Source organism: Stegostoma tigrinum, chromosome 23, assembly GCF_030684315.1.
Source record: "Stegostoma tigrinum isolate sSteTig4 chromosome 23, sSteTig4.hap1, whole genome shotgun sequence".
NCBI lineage: Eukaryota > Metazoa > Chordata > Chondrichthyes > Orectolobiformes > Stegostomatidae > Stegostoma > Stegostoma tigrinum.
Window position 1 is genome coordinate 40,484,833 of NC_081376.1, and position 25,079 is coordinate 40,509,911.

Sequence of the window (25,079 nt, forward strand, 5' to 3'; positions counted from 1 at the left end):
GTGCAGAGGGATCTGGGTGTCCATGTACATGAATCACAAAAAGTTGGTTTGCAAGTGTAGCAGGTAATTAAGAAGGCAAATGGAATATTGTCCTTCATTATTAGAGGGATAGAGTTTAAAAACAGGGAAGTTATGCTACAGCTGAATAGAGTTCTAGTGAGGTCACACCTCGAGTACCATACTCTGTATAGTTTTGGTCTCCTTACTTAAGAAAGGATGTACTGGCACTGATGGGGTGCAGAGAAGGTTCAGTAGGTTGATCCTGGAATTGAGTGAGTTGATTTACGAGGAGAGATTGAGTGGACTGGGAATACATTCATTAGAATTTAGAAGATTTGGCAAGGATCTTATAGAAACATATAAAATTATGAAGCGAAGAGGACAAGACAGAAGCAGGAACATTGTTTCCACTGGTAGGTAAAACTAGAACTAAAGTGCATAGCCTCAAAATAAGGAGAAGAAAGGATTGTGAATCCGTGGAATTCCATGTCAAGTTAAGCAGTTGAGACTACCTTGTTGAATGTTTTTAAGGCAAAGAAAGATAGATTTTTGAACAGCAAAGAAATTAAGGGTTATGGTGAGCCAACGAGTAAGTAGAGCTGAGTCCATAAATAGTTCGGCCATAATCTTATTGAATGGCAGAGCTGGCTTGAAGGGCCAGATGGCCTACTTCTGCTCCTGTTTCTTATGTAACCCTGATCAGTTTTATTCCACCATTTAAATTGTCATGGAACCCCTTTGTATCAGAAAATGTTTTGCACAGAGTGTTTAACATTCTACTTTATGCAGATGACTTCCAATCAGAGAGTCCAAGAGTCAGAGTTCTACAGCATGGAAACAGACCCTTCAGTCCAACTGTCCAAGGCAACCAGATACCCTAAATTATTCTAGTCCAGCATTTGTACAGCTCTATGACTCTAATCAAACTAGCAAACTGGATATCGACATTCATTTCACAGACGGGACAAAGCTATGATCTGTTTCAGTAAGGATCACAGTGCAGAGGAACTACATGCATCGTCTCAGAACAGAGGATGGGTCACTCAACCTGAAATGTTAACTCTAATTTCTCTCCACAGATGTTGCCAGGCCTGCTGAGCTTTTCCAGCAATTTCTATTTTTGTGTCTGATCTCTCCTCTTTTCTTCCAATTTTAAACATCAGACTGCTGTTAGGTTCAGGAAAAATTCCTGGCTCAAGTAAACTATCACCGTAGGCCAACTTATTTTTTTCCTTGCAGCTCACACAATATTACTTTTTACAATGTTAAGGTTGATCAAATCAAAAACATCTGTTTTCAGTGAGTGAATGGAAAGAATAAGTAGAGTAGCGGCTGGCCATTCTGATTCTTAAAAAAAAAACTATGAAGTTGCCTTTAGGCTTAAGCAAAACAGGAAATCAATGTTGCAGGATTACTTTGTCACAAAATCAATTTTAGTGAAGGAAAGCACACTTACCTGAAAGACTTCAGAAGATTTTTTGAAAAATTCTTGACTATGTGCTTGATTTGATTACTTAAAAGTAATCATGACAGCAGCAGCATTGATGTCTGTGAAACATCGAATAAGTTCAGGTCAGAGCATCACGTATATTGTGTTAGTGGTAGCTCAATAGGTAGCACTCTTGCTTCAGAAGTCAGAAGGTCATGGGTTCTAAGGCTGCCATGCCAGTACTAAGGGAAGTGTATCCTTTGGATGTGACATTAAACTGATAGCCTGTCTTCCTGCTCAGTCAAAAGTAATAGATTCCATGACACTATTCCAAAAAATTGCAGAGTTGTTGTCCCTAGTTCCTGAGTCAATATTGATCCCTCAATCAACCTCACAAAAACAGATTATGTGGTCATTAACAAATTACCGTGTACCAATTGGCTGGCTGTGCTTCCTAGGTTGCAATGACTGCGACACTTCAAAGCTACTGCATTGGTTGAAAAGTGATATGGGATATCCTCAGGCTGTGCAAAGTGCTACAGAAATTGAAGTATTCTTTTCTTCATGTAAAAAGGTAAAGTACTTAAACCAAAAAAATTTGCTGAAATTTTCTGCCACTTTAAGAAATTCAGAGGGTGAGTGCCATTTGATTATGCAATACAAGTCTGGTCGAGACATTTACACTCATATGGTAAACAAGACGCAGAAGCAGTCAGCAAAATTGATGTACACCATATACTGGTAGTCACTTCTAAAAAAATGATAGCTTCTACTAATGAGTATTGAAACCGCTCAATGATAAATGGCTCCATCAAGAGATGTCTTAAATAAACCTGATTCTTTTGAAGAACTAGTCTGTTATGTTGGTAGATTTAACTGTTCTTTCATTTTCCTGTGTCTCTTTGGCTCTACAAATTGTTTCACTATTCACTGTAATTCAGTTATCGAAACTTGGTTTACTGTGTATACTCAAGTAATAGTTGGACTTGTGTAAAAGTTGAGCCCTGACATTTGGCCACAAAATCCATTTTTTTTTAATGTATGACAACCCTGACGCACAGCCAAATAAATCCTAACTCTTTTTACCCAATACTTGCTCACCATTCCATAATGCAGACTCTCTCACATTTGCCACTTACTCTACTTGACAGGTGGCTCATGCCTTTCCTGCCAAATTATCATACTCGTTGCTTCCCTGAAATGTTCTCACGCTCATCAAATCCCCCTTGGTTCACTGGCTTGCTGCTTTCTCTCCTGAACTCTTGCAGTAAGTGAGGGCTCAGGAGAGGGGTGGGAAAAGTGAGGAAACAAGGGAAAGGAGGTGTGAGGAGGAGTGAATCTAGGGAAGTGGTAGATGTTGTTTCAAACTGGCACCATTCAGGTCATGCACACTCCAAAATTATCACTTGTTAAGTTGACCCCAACTTTTTGCCCAGATATTTGGTCTCAAAAACACAACTTTTACTTAGGTAGGTTAACTTGAAGCTTAAGACCAAAATAAGAACTGAGATAGTGAGACGGTCACGTAAACAAAATTTGTTAAATATGGAGCCATCACTATTTCATACTGACAGTCAGGGTTTTAGTGTTCATATATCATTATCTGTTCATAGATATTAATACAGTTACAGATCTTAGTAGTGCCATGACTTTCAATTCTGCACTGTCGCTTGATTTGAAAATGCTGCCTACTAAAGGTCACGAGTTTCTATCATGGATCTTCATGTGATAGACAGGGCAATTCTCAACCTACAGATCTTTGGGCACTTGGGGCAGGATGTCCCAGGAGGGAGTGAAATCCAGTTAAGGATTTGTTTCATTTCCTTTCATCCTTTGCCACTGCTTTGTCTCATTATCAAGGTATTTGGAATCAAAACGTGATGGACAGGATGCCACTTTCAATGACTGATGACAAACTCCGCTCAGTCATTAATGTTACAGGTGCTAGACTTCGAGGCACATTCAGAGTGTTTTTGAAGCATTTTCTTTGTCTTTTACTAAAAAAAGGGTCATTTGAGAGTTGAGAAAACACGATCTGGCTTGCGAATTAGTATTCAGCCACTGGGATAGCATCCAGTCCATTGAAATTGAATTTTCAGGAATTTTGCCTGAATATGTGTGGAGCTGGCTTCAGAAATGAAAATAGAATTTGTTCAGTGTTCCTCCCATTAAATCTGGAGGATGCAGCAGAGACTGTGCTGATATAATTTTTAGGCACTCTTATGTAACAAATATACAAAGTACTTGTCTCACTGTAGTACAGGAATTTGGTATCAAAAACTGTAGTCCCTATAGGGTCAAGTCGATGATCTTTTCAGCAGGCACACACGCCCTGCATGTACTGAGTGATACAAACAGCACGTAAATCCTTAAACCAAAGGGTTGATCCAGGGTGCTTCTGTACTTGTCCTGCTGACCTTCAGTGCATTTATTATCATGAAGCCATGCAGAGTACATTTTCTATCAGCAAACTGATACAGTTGGCATTCGCTTTTCCAGCCAGCTTTTTCCCAATAATTCCTCTCCAGACTTCAGAATTACAGGAAACTCTAGCATTTAAAATCTCTATGTACGATAACCATTTCTTCTTCAAGAATGACAGTGAGGACTTAAAAGTCAGAATAGGCTTTTTCCTTAAGATCTTCACCAGATCAAACATCAGGGGATGAACACTGATGATGTTTGTATACAGATAATGGCTGAGCTGTAGATGAAGTCTCATGGGGCTTTCATCCAAGACTCTATTCCAGATGGCAAAGCCAACTCTGTAGATACGAGGGTTGCTAACAGCCTTTCCTATTCAGTAGAACATGCGTAGCATTGAGTTATTTTTCAATAATTTTGACCTGATCAAACAAGTGACAAATTAAATAAGTTAATTAAGTTTTATTTGCTTGTGGCCTGTTGTAAAACAGTTTCTGTAAGGAAGAATGGCTATATGGTCCAGGTCAACAGTAAAGTGAATAGTTTATAATTTACTGACTGGTTTTATGGCCCAAACTCATGTAAAAATTAATATATGTAAAAATGCTTTGAGATACTGCAGTGATTGGGACCAGGTGGACCTTGTGGACTACAGATTCTTGACTGAGGTTTTTAACCTGGGCCAAGCAGGAAAATCTTGGTTAACCAATATAACCACGAGATTAAAATCTCCTCAGTTGAGGACTGACTCTTGGCCACAGGTGTAATTAAGTTGTTCTAGTGTTGTAATTCAAAGTATTTAATAGAACTATGTATATCAATTTGTATGGTTATTTTGTGCTTTATGTATTTTGTTTAATTGTGCAATGGCACATTGTTAGCTCACTGTTAACACACTTCAATAGTCTAATAATGTGATTTTTTCCTCATTAACTTTATTCCATTTGGAGAATGAAAGAAGCCCATATGGCAATCAATGTGGATTGTACCTTAAGCTCAGTCTATAATTATAATTGACTTAAGTCTTATAATCGAAGTTGAAGTGAACAGCAGAGAGACAACTGAAACAACGAAAAGCAGCTACAGTTTGCTTTACCTTAATGTGGCAATGTCAGGACTGGGCCATGGCTAGAAATCAAGTTTATTCAATGCACCAGAACTTTAAAAGAAAGGCCTCACCCTGGCTTATATCAGTCACAAGCGTAATGGATGATTGAGTTTTCAATTGGGCCCCAATTACAGGAATTACAGCATTCCAACTGGACAAAGTGTAACAAAAAGCAACATAAATAAAAATTGATGCAAAACCATTAAATGCCACTACAGGGAAAACCAGTAGTTCTGAAGGTACCAGGCCACAAGGTTACCAGACTAGAGTGTGCTGGTTTGGGAGGTATAACCTGTATATGATCCCTAAAGAATTTTAGAGCCAGTGGTTTGTTTGAAAAAATGTATAAGCTTGTATTTTGCTGTCAGCAGAGAAAAAGGTTGCTCACTGCTAATTTCACATAAGTCTGCCCACAAAATCAAATGACCAGTGTGGGTTTTGACTTATTCTTTCCTGTAGGAGTTTAAATCTGGCACTAAGTCATGAGGATCTCGACAGCAGTTAAGGCGACAATTAGACTAAAATATTTGTACACAGAAAGTCAGGAAGGTGAAAATAATTCAATATTCTTTACTTCTAATTTAAATTTTCTAAGATAAAATAAATGGTAATGATTTAAATAAGATAGAAGGTAGAATAAAGATAAACAAACAATAAAGGAAAGATCTTATAAATGTGTGCATTTCTAACTACTATAAAGAAATTTGTCATGCAAGGATATAAACTTCAGACTTTTAAGGCCATGGGGATGTTGAAAAACAATTGTGAAATTATGAAACTGCTAAAATATTGAGTCATTCAACAATGTACCATTTTTTCAAGGGTTTTTACAGAGAAATTAACAATGCAACAGTGGAAAACCTAATGAACTGACAAGATTTTACACTGACAACATTCAGGGGTGTAGGCACTTCAATGATGTACCATTTAGAGAAGTATGGAATCACCAACATAAAATTTTGGGGTTCCATGCTATGACACACATGTGGCAACACCAAACACTGCTGTCAATTTAAGTAAGGATGGAGAATGTGGACGGTTTCACCATCATTAGAGCTGTAAAATCCAGACCATTGTTCAATGGCTTCTGTCCTACTTCAATAACCTGATTAACACGAGTGAAGTGGATTAGATGTTGTTATTTCACTAGCAACGGACATTTTAAGCTGGCTATACATGCTGCAACTTCTCCAAAGCTTACTGCAACATTTGTAAGTGTAGGACCTCAGGGCTGAAAATATAAGGAATTGAACTTTAACAGTGTTGCAAAAGAATCTCTGGGGAAAAGAAAACTTCCAATTGTTTCAGGGACAAAAATAGAAGTTGCTGGGAAAGCTCAGCAGGTCTGGCAGCATAGAACATAGAACATAGAACAGTACAGCACAGAACAGGCCCTTCAGCCCACAATGTTGTGCCGACCATTGATCCTCATGTATGCACCCTCAAATTTCTGTGACCATATACATGTCCAGCAGTCTCTTAAATGACCCCAATGACCTTGCTTCCACAACAGCTGCTGGCAACGCATTCCATGCTCCCACAACTCTCTGCGTAAAGAACCTGCCTCTGACATCCCCTCTATACTTTCCTCCAAACAGCTTAAAACTATGACCCCTCGTGCTAGCCATTTCTGCCCTGGGAAATAGTCTCTGGCTATCAACTCTATCTATGCCTCTCATTATCTTGTATACCTCAATTAGGTCCCCTCTCCTCCTCCTTTTCTCCAATGAAAAGAGACCGAGCTCAGTCAACCTCTCTTCATAAGATAAGCCCTCCAGTCCAGGCAGCATCCTGGTAAACCTCCTCTGAACCCTCTCCAAAGCATCCACATCTTTCCTATAATAGGGCGCCCAGAACTGAATGCAGTATTCCAAGTGCGGTCTAACCAAAGTTTTATAGAGCTGCAACAAGATGTCACGACTCTTAAACTCAATCCCCCTGTTAATGAAAGCCAAAACACCATATGCTTTCTTAACAACCCTGTCCACTTGGGTGGCCATTTTAAGGGATCTATGTATCTGCACACCAAGATCCCTCTGTTCCTCCACGCTGCCAAGAATCCTATCCTTAATCCTGTACTCAGCTTTCAAATTCGACCTTCCAAAATGCATCACCTCGCATTTATCCAGGTTGAACTCCATCTGCCACCTCTCAGCCCATCTCTGCATCCTGTCAATGTCCCGCTGCAGCCTACAACAGCCCTCTACACTGTCAACGACACCTCCGACCTTTGTGTCGTCTGCAAACTTGCTGACCCATCCTTCAATCCCCTCGTCCAAGTCATTAATAAAAATTACAAACAGTAGAGGCCCAAGGACAGAGCCCTGTGGAACTCCACTCACCACTGACTTCCAGGCAGAATATTTTCCTTCTACTACCACTCGCTGTCTTCTGTTGGCCAGCCAATTCTGTATCCAAGCCGCTAAGTTCCCCTGTATCCCATTCCTCCTGACCTTCTGAATGAGCCTACCATGGGGAACCTTGTCAAATGCCTTACTGAAGTCCATATACACCACATCCACAGCTCGACCCTCATCAACTTTTCTAGTCACATCCTCAAAAAACTCAATAAGGTTTGTAAGGCATGACCTACCCCTCACAAAGCCGTGTTGACTGTATTTGATCAAGCCATGCTCTTCCAGATGGTCATAAATCTTATCCCTCAGAATCCTTTCTAACACCTTGCAGACGACAGACGTGAGACTTACCGGTCTATAATTGCCGGGGATTTCCCTATTTCCTTTCTTGAAGAGAGGAATTACATTTGCCTCTCTCCAGTCCTCAGGTACGACTCCAGTGGAGAGCGAGGATGCAAAGATCTTCGCAAGTGGCGAAGCAATTGCATTTCTCGCTTCCCAAAGCAGCCGAGGACAAATCTGATCCGGGCCTGGCGACTTGTCAATCTTAATGTTTGACAAAATTTTCAGCACATCAGCTTCGTCTATCTCTATCCATTCCAGCATGCACACCTGCTCTTCAAAGGTTTCATTCACTACAAAGTTCGTTTCTTTCGTAAAGACAGAAGCAAAAAACTCATTTAGGGCTTCCCCTACCTCCTCAGGCTCCACACACAAGTTCCCTATGCTATCCCTGATCGGCCCTACTCTTTCTTTGACCATTCTCTTATTCCTCACGTAAGTGTAAAATGCCTTTGTGTTTTCCCGGATTCCTTCTGCCAAGCCTTTCTCGTGCCCCCTCCTGGCTCTCCTCAGACCATTTTTGAGCTCCTTCCTTGCCTGCATGTAATCCTCTCTAGCTGAACTTGACCCTAGCTTCCTCCACCTTATGTAAGCTACCTTCTTCCTTTTCACTAGAAGCTCCACCGCTCTCGTCATCCAAGGTTCCCTAATCTTACCCCTTCTTGCCTGTCTCAGAGGGACATATTTACTCATCACTCCCAACAACTGTTCCTTAAACCGTCTCCACATGTCGATAGTTCCCTTACCATGGAACAACTGCTCCCAGTCCATGCTTCCTAACTCATGTCTAATCGCATCATAGTTTCCTCTTCCCCAATTAAATATCCTCCCATTCTGCCTAATCCTCTCCTTCTCCATAGCTATGTAGAATGTGAGGCAGTTATGGTCACTATCACCAAAATGCTCTCCCACCACAAGATCTGATACCTGCCCCGGCTCGTTTCCGAGCACCAAGTCTAGAATGGCCTCTCCCCTCGTCGGCCTGTCAACGTACTGCGTTAGGAAACCCTCCTGAACACACCTTACAAAAACAGCTCCATTCAAATCTTCTGCTCTAAGGAGGTTCCAATCAATATTAGGAAAGTTAAAGTCACCCATTACAACAACCCTACTGCGTGCACACTTTTCCAAAATCTGTCGACCTATGCTTTCTTCAATCTCCCTGCTGCTATTGGGGGGCCTGTAGTAAACCCCTAACGAGGTGACTACTCCCTTGCTGTTCCTAATTTCCACCCACACTGACTCAGTAGGCAGATCTTCCTCGACAAAGGAAGCTTCTGTAGCTGTGATACCCTCTCTGATTAGTAGTGCTACACCCCCTCCTCTTTTTCCCCCCTCCCTATTCTTTTTAAATGTTCTAAACCCTGGAACATCCAGCAACCATTCCTGCCCATGAGAAACCCATGTCTCTGTTATGGCCACAACATCATAGCACCAGGTACTGATCCATGCTCTAAGTTCATCACTTTTATTCCTGATACTCCTTGCATTAAAGCAAACACACTTTAACCGATCCCTTGGTTCCTTCCCAGGAAAATCCTTCCCACTAGCTGGTCTACCTCTTGCTACTGCCTCACCTGCATCAACGCTCACCTCTGGTATACAGCTCAGGTTCCCACCCCCCTGCCATACTAGTTTAAACCCTCTCGAACTACTCGAGCAAACCTTCCACCCAGGACATTGGTCCCCTTCCAGTTCAGATGCAACCCGTCCTTCTTGTACAGGTCCCACCTTCCCCAGAAGGCATCCCAATTATCAACATATCTGAAGCCCTCCCTCCTACACCAGCTGCGTAGCCACGTGTTCAGCTGCGCCCGCTCCCTGTTCCTCACCTCACTATCTCGTGGCACCGGTAGTAAACCAGAGAACACTACTCTGTTCGTCCTGCTCTGCAGCTTCCATCCTAACTCCCTGAAATCACTTTTTATATCCTCAAACCTATTTCTGGCTATATCATTTGTGCCAATATGTAACACGATTTCTGGCTGTTCGCCCTCCCCTTTTAGAACTTTATACAACCGATCGGAGACGTCCCGGACCCTGGCACCAGGGAGGCAACATACCTTCCGGGAATCCCGATCTTGCCCACAAAATCTCCTGTCGATTCCCCTAACTATCGAGTCCCCTACCACGAGTACTTTTCTATTCTGCCCCCTTCCCTTCTTTGCCACAGTGTCAGGCTCAGTGCCAGAGAACTGACTACTATGGCTTTCCTCTGGTAGGTCATCCCCCCCAGCAGTATCCAAAACGGTATACTTATTGCTGAGGGGAATGCCCACAGGGGATCTCTGCACTGTCTGTCTGTCCCCTTTCCTCCCCCTAACTGTAACCCATCTATCCTCGACCTGAGCCTTAGGAGTGACCAACTCCCGATAACTCCTCTCAATTACCCCCTCTGCCTCCTGAATGATCCGTAGTTCATCCAGCTCCAGCTCCATTTCCCTAACACGGTTTTCAAGGAGCTGTAGCTGGGTGCACTTCCCGCAGATGTAGCCAGCGGAGACGTGTGCCACATCTCCCAACTGCCACATTCTGCAGGAGGAGCAAGCAACTGTCCTAGCATCCATACCCCACTTATCTGAACGCCAACTCAATACTAAAGTAGAAAGCTTACGTCAAATAACAATAACAAATTAATAACGGTCTGTGAAGAAAACATCAGAGTTAACGTTTCAGGTCAGGCAACCCCTCCTTAGAACAGACCCTTCCAAGGAAGGGTCACCAGGGCCGAAATGTTAACTCTGACTTTCCCTTCACAGATACTGCTAGACCTGCTGAGCTTTTCCAACAACTTCCATTTTTGTTCCTGATGTACAGCATCCGCAGTTCTTTTGGTTTTTATTAAGATGGATTGAGAGCAGGCCTTTACAAATCTATTTTGACAGATGTTAACAGCTGCAGTTCCCCTCTGCCAAATGGCAGTTTGGCTTTCAGTAAGGGAGCAAAGTACCCCTTCGCTTCTCACAATTGTCTCATAATTGGACCATTCAATGCTTGATTGTCCACCCTTGCTGTTCACTCAGTTTCTGTACTGCCTGCCCCACCTTACCATGTAAACTTCAGCCCAAAGAAACTGAGGGTGACACCGAGGCTGAAAATCAAAACTCAGAATCAGCGAAATGTTATACATCAAGGAGACTATTTGGCCCATTGAGCCTGCAGTGGCTTGTTAAATGAGCATCTTCATCTGGTGTCAATCTCCTCTTTTCTCACCGTACCTTTGCACATTTTCATTCAAATAATCATCCAATGCCCCTTTTGATTGCCTCAATTGAACCTGTCTCCACCACACTTTTCAGTCAATGCATCCCATACCCTAACTACTCACCGAATGAAAACATTTTACTTGCTTAATCCTTGCTTTTTTTGAAGATAACTTTAAATTTATGCCCTCTTATTAGTTTAGATTAAAATCAGTTTTATCTTCTTAATATATCCTCATTATTAAACTTCTACATCCCTACAGCCATTATAATATTCTCCAATGTATTCATTTCCTTCCTATAATGTGGTGCTCAGAATGGTACACAAGATTCCTGCTGAGGTCTAACAAGTGTCTTGTACAAGTTCAACTTCACCTCCTTGTTCTTGTACTCTATGTTTATTGGAATTTAGAACTTATTGCATATGTACTTTTACAAGAAAAATACAATGAAAAGTTTTATAACTCGCCTTACCATGGTGCCTGTATTCATGTCAGAAGTCATATGTAACTATAAAACTAAAACAGAAGTTCAGCACAGTGCATTTAACGGCTCCTGGTTTTGGAGGAAGCTGATCAATCCATGGTGAGAACAACACACTAGGATGAAACTGACACAAAGGGCTACCAGAAAAACTGGGTCAAAAGCCTCTGATGTAGAAAACTGCTGCTGGGACAAGACCACCACCCGTGACAAAAAATGCCACTGTGGACTGTCAGAATACCAAGCCAACAGCAGCCACTGAAGAAAATTCCGAGAAAGGGACCGCCAACCTGGATGAAAACACCACGCTGGGCTGTCAGAACACTGGGCCAGAAGCACTCACTGAAGACCATGCCGGACTGCCGATAAGACCTCAACACCGGCAAAACTGCCATGCCATACCACTCCGCAGGGCTGAGACCACCATGCCGGGAAAAGACCGCTACTCCAGACACCTGGAAGCCACCCATCGCTAAACAAGCTAAGGATACTATGTACTTTACCTATTGCTTTCTCTGCCTGTCCTGTCACTTCAATGATCCGAGAACTTATACACTTGGGTCCCTCTGCTTCTGTACCCTTCTATTTGAAACAAGACAAATGAGATAGAGTCGCATGATCGCAGTATAAGTTGTCAAAGTTTACTGGTTCATTAGATGACAGTGGCTTAATCTAGTAGCTGAGAAAAAGCAAATATTTGCTGCTGTCTTCTTATTTGAAGGTAAGATATGCCATTCAGAATGAGTTGAAAAGATTCTGCAGTTTGTGCCATTTTTGATGAAAATTGTGCCCTTTTTCAACTGGTTGTGTACTATTGTCAGCTGTAGATCAGGATAGATCAGGACAGAGTTCTGAAAGACTTTGCGATTGGGAACAATTACATATAGGGTGAGTAGGCTACCAAGCTAATTCATAAGATTTGTCTTAGCTGCATCTGCTATGTAAAGTTATTAGTTTCAATTAAGAAGATAATGTTTACATTAATATTGCTGTCAAGGTCAAGTTCATCATGGGCTTACATGGAGGGGTAAAGATTTCTATCCAATCTAATTTTCAAATAACCCAAAAATATCACATTTAGGCTGTGCAAATCATCTGTCTGTCAAGCACAGCTTCCCACAGTGAATTATACTTACAAATAACTACTGCTTTTTGGGTGACATTAAGAAGTTACTGAACTACAACATATGAAGCTCTCACTTACTTTAAAGGAAAGATCTTGGATTTTCAGACCTAGAAATCTGATATCTAGATTTTTAGTGTGTGTAGTAAATAACGGTTTTATGACTATTATATTGGACTGGTCTACTACCATTCAGTCTATATACAAAATTCAAATCTTTCAGGAAAAATCGACATCACAGTAAAAAACTTTCATGCAGCTTAATGATTATAGATGGTGTACTTACATTGCAAAGCTGTCTTCAAAAAAACACCTGTTCCTTAGCAGCCCAGCCCATAGCTGCACGCCAACAATTCCAAATATAAAGAAGACAAAAAAACAAAGGAGAAGGACATTGCCTAACATAGGCAGAGTATCTAGCAGTAAGGTCACTAGTATTCTCATACCTGAAAAATACAGAAATGCAAATACACAATTAGTGTAAATTTTCCTTCAATTCAAAATAACTTTGCTGACTAATTCAACAGATTTTTTTGTTTCCTTCTGGTTCAGTAGAAAATGTTGAATTAAAGCCTGCTCTTTGAAAAGTACCAAAATATAGTGATACATATTTCTATAAAATACTGTCTGCTACAATATGATTGTACTTTAAAGGAGCAATGATGCATTATACTAAGTTAAATGACCACCAACCTTTTGTCTTCTACTAAAATAGAACGGAATATCAGATGTGATTATTAACTGATGGCATAATAATCCACAGTATATCTCTTGCCTATAATACATTTGTGCTGCCATGCAGAACTTGGTGAAAGAAAATTTTCAAAGTGTACAAGCTTAGTCCACAAAGATATCTACAGTTCAGCTGACAGTAGAGAGTGCAGACTGATCACAACCCACACTTGTTAAGATGTGGTAAAGACAATTCTACTTCATACCACAAAAGACCATTTAAAACCTGGATCGTAACTCACACAAGTTTCATTCAACGATCACCTCTTGGCTTGCTGGCATACAATGCTTCCTGGTTAAACAACAATTTGCTTTCACATCCCTCCATAGTCTCACCCCTCTCTAATTATGAAATCTCCATCAAGGCTATGATGCTCCAAGCTTTTGGTACTCCTCTAACTCAGACCTCTTAAAATATTGCATATTTCAACTGTTCCACTGTTAGCTTCCATAGCTTCAGTTACCAAGGTGCTAAGCTCTGAATTTCCCTCCATTAATATTTGCACCTCTGTTTCCTTCTTGAAGATGTTCTTAAAACTTACATCTTCACCAAGCTTTTGACCACTTGTCCTGATTATGCAGCCTGGAGGGAAATGCTTTTAAGAATTTTCCTGTGAAGAACCTTTGGGTTTTTTTTTTAACTACATTAAAAACAAATTGTCCTTGTGTTATGTGAAGGATTTTTTGGGTATTGGCAGGTGAAGTCAAACCACCTATGATGTCATTGCAGCTGAAATTGTTCACTAAATTTATGGCACGGTGACTCAGTGGTTAGCACTGCAGCCTCACAGCACCAGGGACCCAGGTTCGATTCCAGCCTCGGGTGACTGTCAGTGAGGAGATTGCACATTCTCCCCGTGTATGCATGGGTTTCCTCTGGGTTTCCTCCAGGTCCTCCGGTTTCCTCCCACAGTCCAAAGATGTGCAGGCTGGTGAATTAGCCATGCTAAATTGCCCATAGTGTTCAGGGGTATGTAGGTTACAAGGGGATGGTTCTGGGTGGGATGCTTCAAGGATCGGCATGGACTTGTTGGGCCGAAGGGCCTGTTTCCACACTGTAGGGAATCTAAAAATTACCTGGGGTACTTAGCTCGAGGTTGTGGGCTCGATGGGCCAAACGTCCTCTTTCTGCACTGTACAGATTCTCTGATTCTAGCAGTTTGGGGTGAAGGGAGGAACCACAAGTAAGTTTCAGCAGAAGCAGTAGTTAACTTAGGTAATATGATAGGGTTTATTGCACCTCAGTAACTGTGTTCCATATTCACAACCTCATTCAAATGTCCAAAATTAAGTTTCACTGGGGTTGTTTAATAGTCAGTAAAAAAAACCTATTATTACAAATAGGGATAGAGGGGGAGGCGGCATCTACAAGCCGACCCCACCACCCAAGCTACTTTTCCATCCCCACCCTTGTCTGCCTTCTGGAGAGACCACTCTCTCCGCAACTCCCTTGTCCGCTCCACACTCCCCTCCAACCCCACCACACCTGGCACCTTCCCCTGCAACCGCAGGAAGTGCTACACTTGCCCCCACACCTCCTCCCTCACCCCTATCCCAGGCACAAAGATGATTTTCCATATCAAGCAGATGTTCACCTGCACATCTGCTAATGTGGTATATTGTATCCACTGTACCTGGTGTGGCTTCCTCTACATTGGGGAAACCAAGCAGAGGCTCAGGGACCGCTTTGCAGAACACCTCCACTCAGTTTGCAACAAACAACTCCACCTCCCTGTCGCGAACCATTTCCACTCCCCCTCCCATTACTCAGATGACATGTCCGTCATGGGCCTCCTGCAGTGCCACAATGATGCCACCCGAAGGTTGCAAGAACAGCAACTCATATTCCGCTTGGGAACCCTGCAGCCCAATGGTATCAAAGTGGACTTCACAAGCTTCAAAATCTCCCCTTCCCCCACTGCATCACAAAACCAGCCCAGCTCGTCCCCTCCCCCCACTGCATCCCAAAACCAGCCCGGCCTGTCTCCGCTTCCCTAACCTGTTCTTCCTCTCACCCATCCCTTCCTCCCACTTCAAGCCGCACCTCCATTTCCTACCTACCACCTCAGCCTGCCTCCTTGACCTGTCCGTCTTCCCTGGACTGACCCATCCCCTCCCTACCTCCTCACCTATACCCTTCTCTCTACCTATCTTCTTTTCTCTCCAACTTCGGTTTGCCTCCCCCTCTCTCCCTATTTATTCCAGTTCCCTCTCCCCATCCCCCTCTTTGATGAAGGGTCTAGGCCCGAAATGTCAGCTTTTGTGCTCCTGAGATGCCGCTTGGCCTGCTGTATTCAACCAGCTCCACACTTTGTTATCTTGGATTCTCCAGCATCTGCAGTTCCCATTATCACCATTATAACAAATGATAGGTTGGAACTAAATCCTGAATTAAAAAGAATGCCATGACTACTCTCGACTCTCGAATACATCAAGAATGTGAAAGCAAATATGCCTGCAGTTTGAAAAAAAACAAGGAATAAGAGACGCTGTCTTTTTAAAGTCAAAGCATAACAGAGACAAACAAAATGTTCTAACACTCTCTATTTATAAATGATTTATTTCAATAAAAGCTGGAATATGTGAAAGTCCATGGACAGAAATGGTAACAGTATTACTTTTATTTGCTTTCAAATGATTAACTCCAGCCCTCCAGACTGTCCTCAACCTGACCTGCTGTCTACAAAATGAAAATGCTGGCAGACTTGATCTTATTCAGTAAAAAATTCAACACGTAAAACCATAGGAAGAAAGGGCCTAAAGTTGATGCTATGAAGTTTTTGTATTCTTACTCAGAACTATCTTTCTATTTACGATGAAACAATCATCCTTCCAGATTGTTATATAGCAAGCCTCAACACATTTTTGTCACGAAACATGACATATATTGAAATTTATTCATTTAAATGAGCTGACAATTTATGGAGACAGATCAATCGCAATTTGCAGTGAAGATTCTTGAAAGGAAAGAAAATCTCTGAATGTGGCAATGAAACTAGAACTAAACGTTGTTTTCGTAGTTAGCATGTAATTATGCCCTTAAGAGACATACTCATGACATTATATCTAAATCATACTATAGGACCTGAGATCTCAAAAGGTCTCAAACTCCACCTTATATCAGGATCACTTGAGGCATGACACTTTCGAATCATTGGATCCCTACAGCCCAGCAAGAGGCTATTTGACCCATCTAGACTGCACCAACTTTCCAAATAGCAATCCATCCAGACCCACCTAATCGCTGTAATGCTGCATATACCACAGCTAATCCACCTAGCGTGCATATCTCTGGGCCCCGGTGGGACAGTTTAGCATGGCGAATCCACCTGACGTGCACATCTTTGGACTGTGGGAGGAAACTGAAGCACATGGTGGAAACCCACGCAGATGCGGGGAGAATGTGCAAACTCCACACAGGACACAAGAACGTCTATTGTAATTTAGTAGGTTAATGCTTACCCAGACACTTGAGCAAGAGGAATGTAATGTTTATATAAAATAGTTGTAATAAATATGTGTTGGCACTTACAGTACCAGACATTCATGCCCAATTTCTCATGGTATAGGAAATAACATAAGTATTGCTGCATCAGAGTAAATGTTCTGTCAGAGAAGAACTCACACCAAGGTTGCATTGGTAGCCATTAATAAAAGGTTTCAATATTTTGGTAGTGTGTATTGTGAAAATTAAATGATGACCAACTGGACAACACTTTTAGACAACAGAGAATTTGAACATTGAGAGAGCTTCTCATCTAAAAGCAGCATCAGTTTCTGGACAGATCTATAGATAGAGTAATAATCGCCTAGAAAGCAGAGATCATTTCTTTTTCATTAAAATGTAAATTCTTCCAAAGTAATATAAATTTCTAAGGTTTCCTTAATTAAAAGTTTAAATAAATAAGAATATCTGAAGTGCACGTGGGCTGAAGCACAAAGGCCATTGAATACAGTGCAGAAAGCTGGAAGGCCTAAATGCTCTGTTCCTGAAAGTTGATATCAAGTCACAGGCTCTCATAATAACAGTTACAAAGTCTTTGCTTCTAAGGAAGGAGTCATAGAGACATAAAGCAGGAAACAGACCCTTCGGTCCACCTCGTCCATGCTGAGTCCAAGTTTCCTAAATTAACTAGTTGCATTTGTCTGCATTTGGCCCACATCCCCTTAAACCTTTCCTAGCCATGTACCTGTCCAAATGTCTTTAAATGCTGGAATTGTACTCGCTTGTACCACGTCCTCTGGCTCATTCCAGATATGCACCATCCTCTGTGTGAAAAAGTTGTCCCTCAGGTCACCTCTTAGCCTCCTACGCTTCAGAGGAAAAAACTCCCCGCCTCTCCTTAAAACTCAAACCTTCCAGTCTCAGTAACATCCCTATAAATCTTTTTGCACCCGTTCCAGAATAATATCCTTCCTATAGCAGGACAGCCATAATTGCAATGCAGTAGTGCAAAAGTAGTCTTACCATGCCTCATACAGATGTAACATGATGTCCCAACTCCTGTGCTCAATGCTCTGACTGATGAAGGTAAGCACATCTTCTTCACCACCCTGTCCACCTAGGATGCCACTATGTACTATGTACCTGCACCCCTAGATCTATCTTTTCAAACACAATTCCCAGGGCACTACCATTTTAAGTCCTGCTCTGGTCTGTCATACCAAAATGCAACAACCTAAATTAAAATCCATTTGCCAATCCTCAGCCCACTGGCCCAGTTCATCAAGACCCAGTTGTGCTCTTAGACAATCTTCTTCACTCTCCTTTATGCCACCAATTTTGGTGTCATCCGCAAACTTAGTAACCATACCTCCTACATTCTCAGCAAAATCATCTGTACAAAAGATGCGCAACACTGGATCCTGCTTGTACAAGACGCACTGCAGAAATTCACCAAAGATTCTCAGATGCCACAACGACCTCCATCTAGAAGGCATCACTCATATGGGAACACCAACACCTCCAAGTTCCCTTCCAAGTCAATCACCATCCTGACTTGGAAATATATCACCGTTTCTTCACTGTCGCCGGGTCAAAATCCTGGAATTCCCTCCCTAATAGCATTGTGCGTAAACCCACAGCAACAGGGCTGCAGCGTTTCAAGAAGGCAGCTCACCACCACCTGGTCAAGGGCAGCTAGGGATAGACAAGAAATGCCAGCCAGCCAGCAATGCCCACATCCCACAAATGAACAGGAAAAAAAAGCACAATCCTTGTGGCACACCTTTGGTTACAGGGCTCCAATCTGAACAAGACTCTACCACCACCCTGCCATAGTTTTAATTTATATTGGCACAAAGTCAGGATTTCACAACTTTAAAATCGTGCATAACAGAAACCTCACTATGTACTGGGCATCCAAAAGACATCTAACTGAACTAAAATGTACGCTCAAACAATGCATGCAGTTTTATTTTACAGAGAAAGTCAGAAATGATCCTGAGAAAAGAGCTTGAAAACCGTTTGCTTGACATTGGTAAGGTGACAGAATTAACACATTCATTCTCAATGGGTGATCAAAAATAATCCAGAAAACACATGTGAAATGCTCAATGACTGGCTCAAAGTAAGAATCTACTTCAGAGCAGATAACATCCACCCACAATCACCACGCCTGTAAAACCCTACGTGTTGAGAGAACAGCACAAATCATGGTTTTGGTATGGCTTTGCAGCAATGTTCTGCTAAAGACCTACGAAATGCCAGTTGTAGCTGACTTGTGGGTGTTAATTTGGGGATGAGTATTGTCAGGGTTCATTCCCAAAGAATTGGAGATGCTAACAGAGTACTCTTTACAGAAGGGAGTGAACTCGAATCTTCTGTCCTCATAAATCATCAGCCCACCTCTCACCCTCCAACCCATGTTTGATCCTTTCAGCTGAAATTAGCACAAAATGATGAATTCAAGAAAGTATGAGGGGTCACTTTTTCACACAGAGGGTGGAGCGAGTACAGAATGCTCTCAGAAATGGTGGAAGTGGGGACAATTACAACATTTAAAAGGCATCTGGATGGGTATGCGAACAGTAAGGAATAGGGGGATATGAGCCAAATGCTGGCAAGTCAGGCTAGGTCAGATTTGGATGGCTGGTTGACATGGACAAGTTGGATAGAAGGCGTTCTTTCCATGCTGAATGACTCTATAACTTGAAACTGAAATTTAGAAACAGGTTATGCATTTGTTAAAAGGATTCAACTAAACCAACTATAGACACACAAATAAATTAACCTTGGAAGCTTTTAGAAAAAAATTCTCCAAATTATTTTATTATTCTGATGTGTTCTAATGCTGTAGCTTTCTAATGTGTTATAGTTTGGTTGCTGGAGATTTATAGAATTAGTATAATTAGGATAATGGAACTATAAAGGTCACTTTCCATTAAAACTGTCTGACAATGGTTCTGCTAGGGTTCATGATATAATAAGATCAAGCAGTTAAAGCTACATTTTTTTGGCATTTGGAGTCTTAAAAAAGGATGAAAATGCTTAAATATCAAGGGGCACTTTCCCCTGCCACAAGCCATAAAGAAGGCTACAAAAACTGACCTACAATCTGTTCTAGACATAGTGGGAACTGCAGTTGCTGGAGAATCTGAGATAACACAGATAACACTGCAGGAGGCCCAGGATGGACATGTCATCTGAGGAACAGGAGGGAGAGTTGAAATGGTTTGCCACTGGGAGATGCAGTTGTTTCGTGCGAACTGCACCTCCCAGTCGTGAACAATTTCAACTCTCCCTCCCATTCCTCAGACGACATGTCCATCTTGGGCCTCCTGCAGTGCCACACTGATGCCACCCGGAGGTTGCAGGAACAGCAACTCATATTTCGCTTGGGAACCCTGCAGCCCAATGGTGTCAACGTGGACTTCACAAGCTTCAAAGTCTCCCCTCCCCCTACTGCATCCCAAAACCAGCCCAGCTTGCCTCCCTAACCTGTCCTTCCTCCCACCTAAAGCCCCACCCCCAACTCCGAAATACTAGCCTCATCCCGCCCCCTTGACGTGTCCATCCTCCCTGGACTGGCCTATCCCCTTCCCAACTCCCCACCTGCACTCACCTTTACTGACTCCATTCCCACCTCTTTGACCTGTCTGTTTCCTCTCCACCTGTCTTCTCCTCTATCCATCTTCTATCTGCCTTCCCCTCTCTCCCAATTTATTTCAGAACCTCCTTCCCCTCCTACATTTCTGAAGAAGGATCTAAGCCCGAAACATCAGCTTTCCTGCTCCTCCGATGCTGCTTGGCCTGCTGTGTTCATCCAGCTCTACACCTTGTTACCTTACAAGCTGTTCTATGTCCCTTTGGTATTCAAGCACAACGATACAGCTCCCACATGTAAAAGCTGTTTCTTTTTACTAAAGGGCTTCAATTAGCCACACGAGGAATAGTTCAAGCTTGTGCCTTCCCAACCAGAATTGATTCCAGTGGAGGTGGAAGATTGTGGTGTTCCAGCATACCACAACTGTGTCGAAAGAAATTTCCTTCCCAAATATAGGCCTGTCACTTCCAGAACTGGACACCACCCATGCCCTCCACCTCCTCCAGGACTTCCAATTCCCTGGCCCCCAATACTTCATTTTCACCACGGACGTCCAGTCCCTATACACCTGTATTCCGCATGCAGATGGCCTCAAGGCCCTCCGCTTCTTCCTGTCCCGCAGGCCCGACCAGTCCCCCTCAACCAACACCCTCATCCGCCTAGCCGAACTCGTCCTCACCCTCAACAACTTCTCTTTCGATTCCTCCCACTTCCTACAGACCAAGGGGGTGGCCATGGGCACCCGCATGGGCCCCAGCTATGCCTGCCTCTTTGTAGGTTACGTGGAACAGTCCCTCTTCCACACCTACACAGGCCCCAAACCCCCACCTCTTCCTCCGTTACATTGATGACTGTATCGGCGCCGCCTCTTGCTCCCCAGAGGAGCTCGAACAGTTCATACACTTCACCAACACCTTCTACCCCAACCTTCAGTTCACCTGGGCCATCTCCAGCACATCCCTCACCTTCCTGGACCTCTCAGTCTCCATCTCAGGCAACCAGCTTGTAACTGATGTCCATTTCAAGCCCACTGACTCCCATAGCTACCTAGAATACACATCCTCCTTCCCACCCTCCTGCAAAAATTCCATCCCCTATTCCCAATTCCTCCACCTCCGCCGCATCTGCTCCCACGATGAGGCATTCCACTCCCGCACATCCCAGATGTCCAAGTTCTTCAAGGACCGCAACATTCCCCCCACAGTGGTCGAGAACGTCCTTGACCGCGTCTCAAGCAACACATCCCTCACACACCGCCTCCGCCACAACCGCCCAAAGAGGATCCCCCTCGTTCTCACACACCACCCCACCAACCTCCGGATACAACGCATCATCCTCCGACACTTCCGCCATCTACAATCCGACCCCACCACCCAAGACATTTTTCCATCCCCACTCCTGTCTGCTTTCCGGAGAGACCACTCTCTCCGTGACTCCCTTGTTCGCTCCACACTGCCCTCCAACCCCACCACACCCGGCACCTTCCCCTGCAACCGCAGGAAATGCTACACTTGCCCCCACACCTCCTCCCTCACCCCCATCCCAGGCCCCAAGATGAGTTTCCATATTAAGCAGAGGTTCACCTGCACATCTGCCAATGTGGTATACTGCATCCATTGTACCCGGTGTGGCTTCCTCTACATTGGGGAAACCAAGCGGAGGCTTGGGGACCGCTTTGCAGAACACCTCCGCTCGGTTCGCAATAAACAACTGCACCTCCCAGTCGCAAACCATTTCCACACCCCCTCCCATTCTTTAGATGACATGTCCATCATGGGCCTCCTGCAGTGCCACAATGATGCCACCCGAAGGTTGCAGGAACAGCAACTCATATTCCGCTTGGGAACCCTGCAGCCCAATGGTATCAATGTGGACTTCACCAGTTTCAAAATCTCCCCTTCCCCAACTGCATCCCTAAACCAGCCCAGTTCGTCCCCTCCCCCCACTGCACCACACAACCAGCCCAGCTCTTCCCCTCCACCCACTGCATCCCAAAACCAGTCCAACCTGTCTCTGCCTCCCTAACCTGTTCTTCCTCTCACCCATCCCTTCCTCCCACACCAAGCCGCACCCCCAGCTACCTACTAACCTCATCCCACCTCCTTGACCTGTCCGTCTTCCCTGGACTGACCTATCCCCTCCCTATCTCCCCACCTATACTCTCTCCACCTATCTTCTTTTCTCTCCATCTTTGGTCCGCCTCCCTCTCTCTCCCTATTTATTCCAGAACCCTTACCCCAGCCCCCTCTCTGATGAAGGGTCTAGGCCCGAAACGTCAGCTTTCCTGCTCCTGAGATGCTGCTTGGCCTGCTGTGTTCATCCAGCTTCACACTTTATTATCTTGATTTCTCACAGGGTCTTCATTTCACCACCTTTTAAAAAGCTGATTGTCGGAGTTATGTCCGTACAGGTCAGATGGTCAGCGAAGGTGATACAAAATCATACACTGTCAGCGTTGCTCTCTAATGACATTAAGGAATTGTAATGTATTATAAAAACAATTAGTAAATGTCTGCACTACCGAAATTCCAAATGTTTAGTTTATTTCTTTGCCTTCTAGCACAGGATGGTGAAGGCAAATCTGTAGCATCTTTCTTCGCTGGCTAGCAGAATCAAGAATGCTCCTCCTTGTCTCACGAGAAAGGTATTTTTTTAAAATACGTTTACGTAACAACATTTGGAAATGTTATGACATTGATCGTCTTCCTTGTGACCTTCTTATTGTCGAAGAATCTCATTGCAGGTTTGATTTGAAAATGCAAAAAGAATAATACGGGCAGCCAGGGCAGTTGCCTTTTATTGAATGCTCAATTGTGCATATGAAATTTGGGAATAGTCAATTCCTGTCTTGCCAGAGCAGGTGAAGTGACATGGAGAGTTTCAACTCTCACCTGGTTATGGTGAATCAGAGATAATGGGAACTGCAGATGCTGGAGAATCCGAGATAACAAAATGTGGAGCTTGATGAACACAGCAGGCCAAGCAGCATCTTAGGAGCACAAAAGCTGACGTTTCAGGCCTAGACCCTTCATCAGAAAAAGACGTTTTCATTTTCCAGTGACCGTTAAAATGCCTAGAGTAATCTCACCCCATGGGCTGTTGAAAAGAAATCAATTCATGAAATTCATTTAAAATAACTGCTGTAACTCAATACAATGCGAAAAAATCACATTTAAAAGACATTGAAAATGTGTGGATCTTAGCAGAGAAAAAAATAAGACAAAAGAATCAAAAATAGCAGAAATATGATTCAGGGGTACACTGTCCCTTGAATTTTTGACCTAAAATTTATGAATCACTAATCACAGGAATTTGCGCATACTGTTCTCTATCATGGAGCATGAGAGCGGTGGTGCCAAGAAATTGTGTTTCTGTGTGTCAGGGCACACATCTTGAAGTATGGTGTCACAGGTCAAGAAAAATGTAATGTCTTAACATACTGCTTTAACTCCTGACATCAAACTTGCAAAGTGGTACAGACATACATAAAACCCATTGCTGCTGCCAGCACGTGCATAATTTCCCCCACTACTGTGTGCCTATTATGGCAATTCTGACTTGGACGTGTGCTTGGATGTGTGGAGTTCACACATTCTCCCCGTGTCTGCATGGGTTTCCTCCCACAGTTCAAAAATGTGTAGGCTATATGGATTGGCCATGCTAAACTGCCCAAAGTGTTCAGGGATGTGTAGAGTAGGTGGGTTATAGGGGGATAGATCTGGGGGCATGGGGGAGGATGCTCCGAGGGTCTGTGCGGACTTGTTGGGCCAAGGGGCCTCTTTCCACACTGTCAGGATTCTATGATTAAGTTAAACACTAACAGTGGTCACAAATGGTAATGAAATCAAATAGGAAGATACCTCTCAGCAACCTCTAGTGCAGGTGGGTGCTTGGTGTATGGGAGAGTACGGTGACCTTTTAGTTTCTGGACAATGTGAAGAAGAGGAACCCATTCAGGTAATGTTACTTTTCCCAAAAAAAAATTAAATTCTATATAAGCCATTAAGTATAGGAAGTGTGTACAGTTCAGTGCATTAAATCAGCATAAACCTTCCTTGACATACGATGTGGCTTGTTGCATAGCAACTACAGAAGCCGGTTAGGAATTGAGGCAAAATTACAGTTTTTGAAGTCATCTTGCAAATTGAATTTACTGGCATGTTTCAAAATTGAATTGCATAGTATATAATCCTGTACAGAAACATTGCTATTGTTTTAGAATTCTTCAGTTTTCATTTTATTGAAGTACTGGATATAATGCATCATCTCGCAGGGATATGGATGGGCAGAGAGCAATACATTGGAGGCCTAATGAGCTTTGTCAAAGTATTGTGATGTAAATATATTGAGTTTGAAATCTGTTGCTGAAAGTGTTAACTGAGAAAAGTCCAACTGTTGCCCATTTGAGCAGCCAGTTGCCAAGTGTGAATTCAAACAAGTCCTTTTAAGCAGATCAATCATCTGAATACAGGTGGAAAACTATAAATCAAATATCTTTGTTTATATCAGTACAGTATTGAGAAGGTACATTTGAGACTTTTCTTGCAGCTTGAGTAATGTATTTTGCAGCCCATGTTGAATACTGAACCACTGGAATGTTTTAGACGTGCTCTGACAGAAATTAACCTTTACTGCCATGGCTTGCATTCACTGTTTATTTAACTGTCATGAAGCAAGTAGTCTATTTTTGATAGGTAAAAGTAAGTGTTTTTTTTTGTATCAAAGCTTTGTTTGTCAGGATATTGTTTCATTTAAGTGTTTTTTGTGAGTCATTTTACAGTTTTATAAAGCCACTGTGGAGTTGCTTATATTATTCGTTGGGAAAATGACGG

At 42.9% G+C, this 25,079-nt stretch overlaps 1 protein-coding gene across 1 annotated transcript in view; it reads right to left on the reverse strand.

The window, feature by feature from the left end:
* The window catches only part of cacna1ha (calcium channel, voltage-dependent, T type, alpha 1H subunit a), a 286,474-nt gene that overhangs the window by 250,366 nt on the left and 11,029 nt on the right, over positions 1-25,079 (reverse strand). The window contains exon 4 of the mRNA XM_059654094.1: positions 12,756-12,915. Coding sequence (XP_059510077.1) covers positions 12,756-12,915 — 160 coding nt within the window. The remainder of the gene's footprint in view (positions 1-12,755; positions 12,916-25,079) is intronic.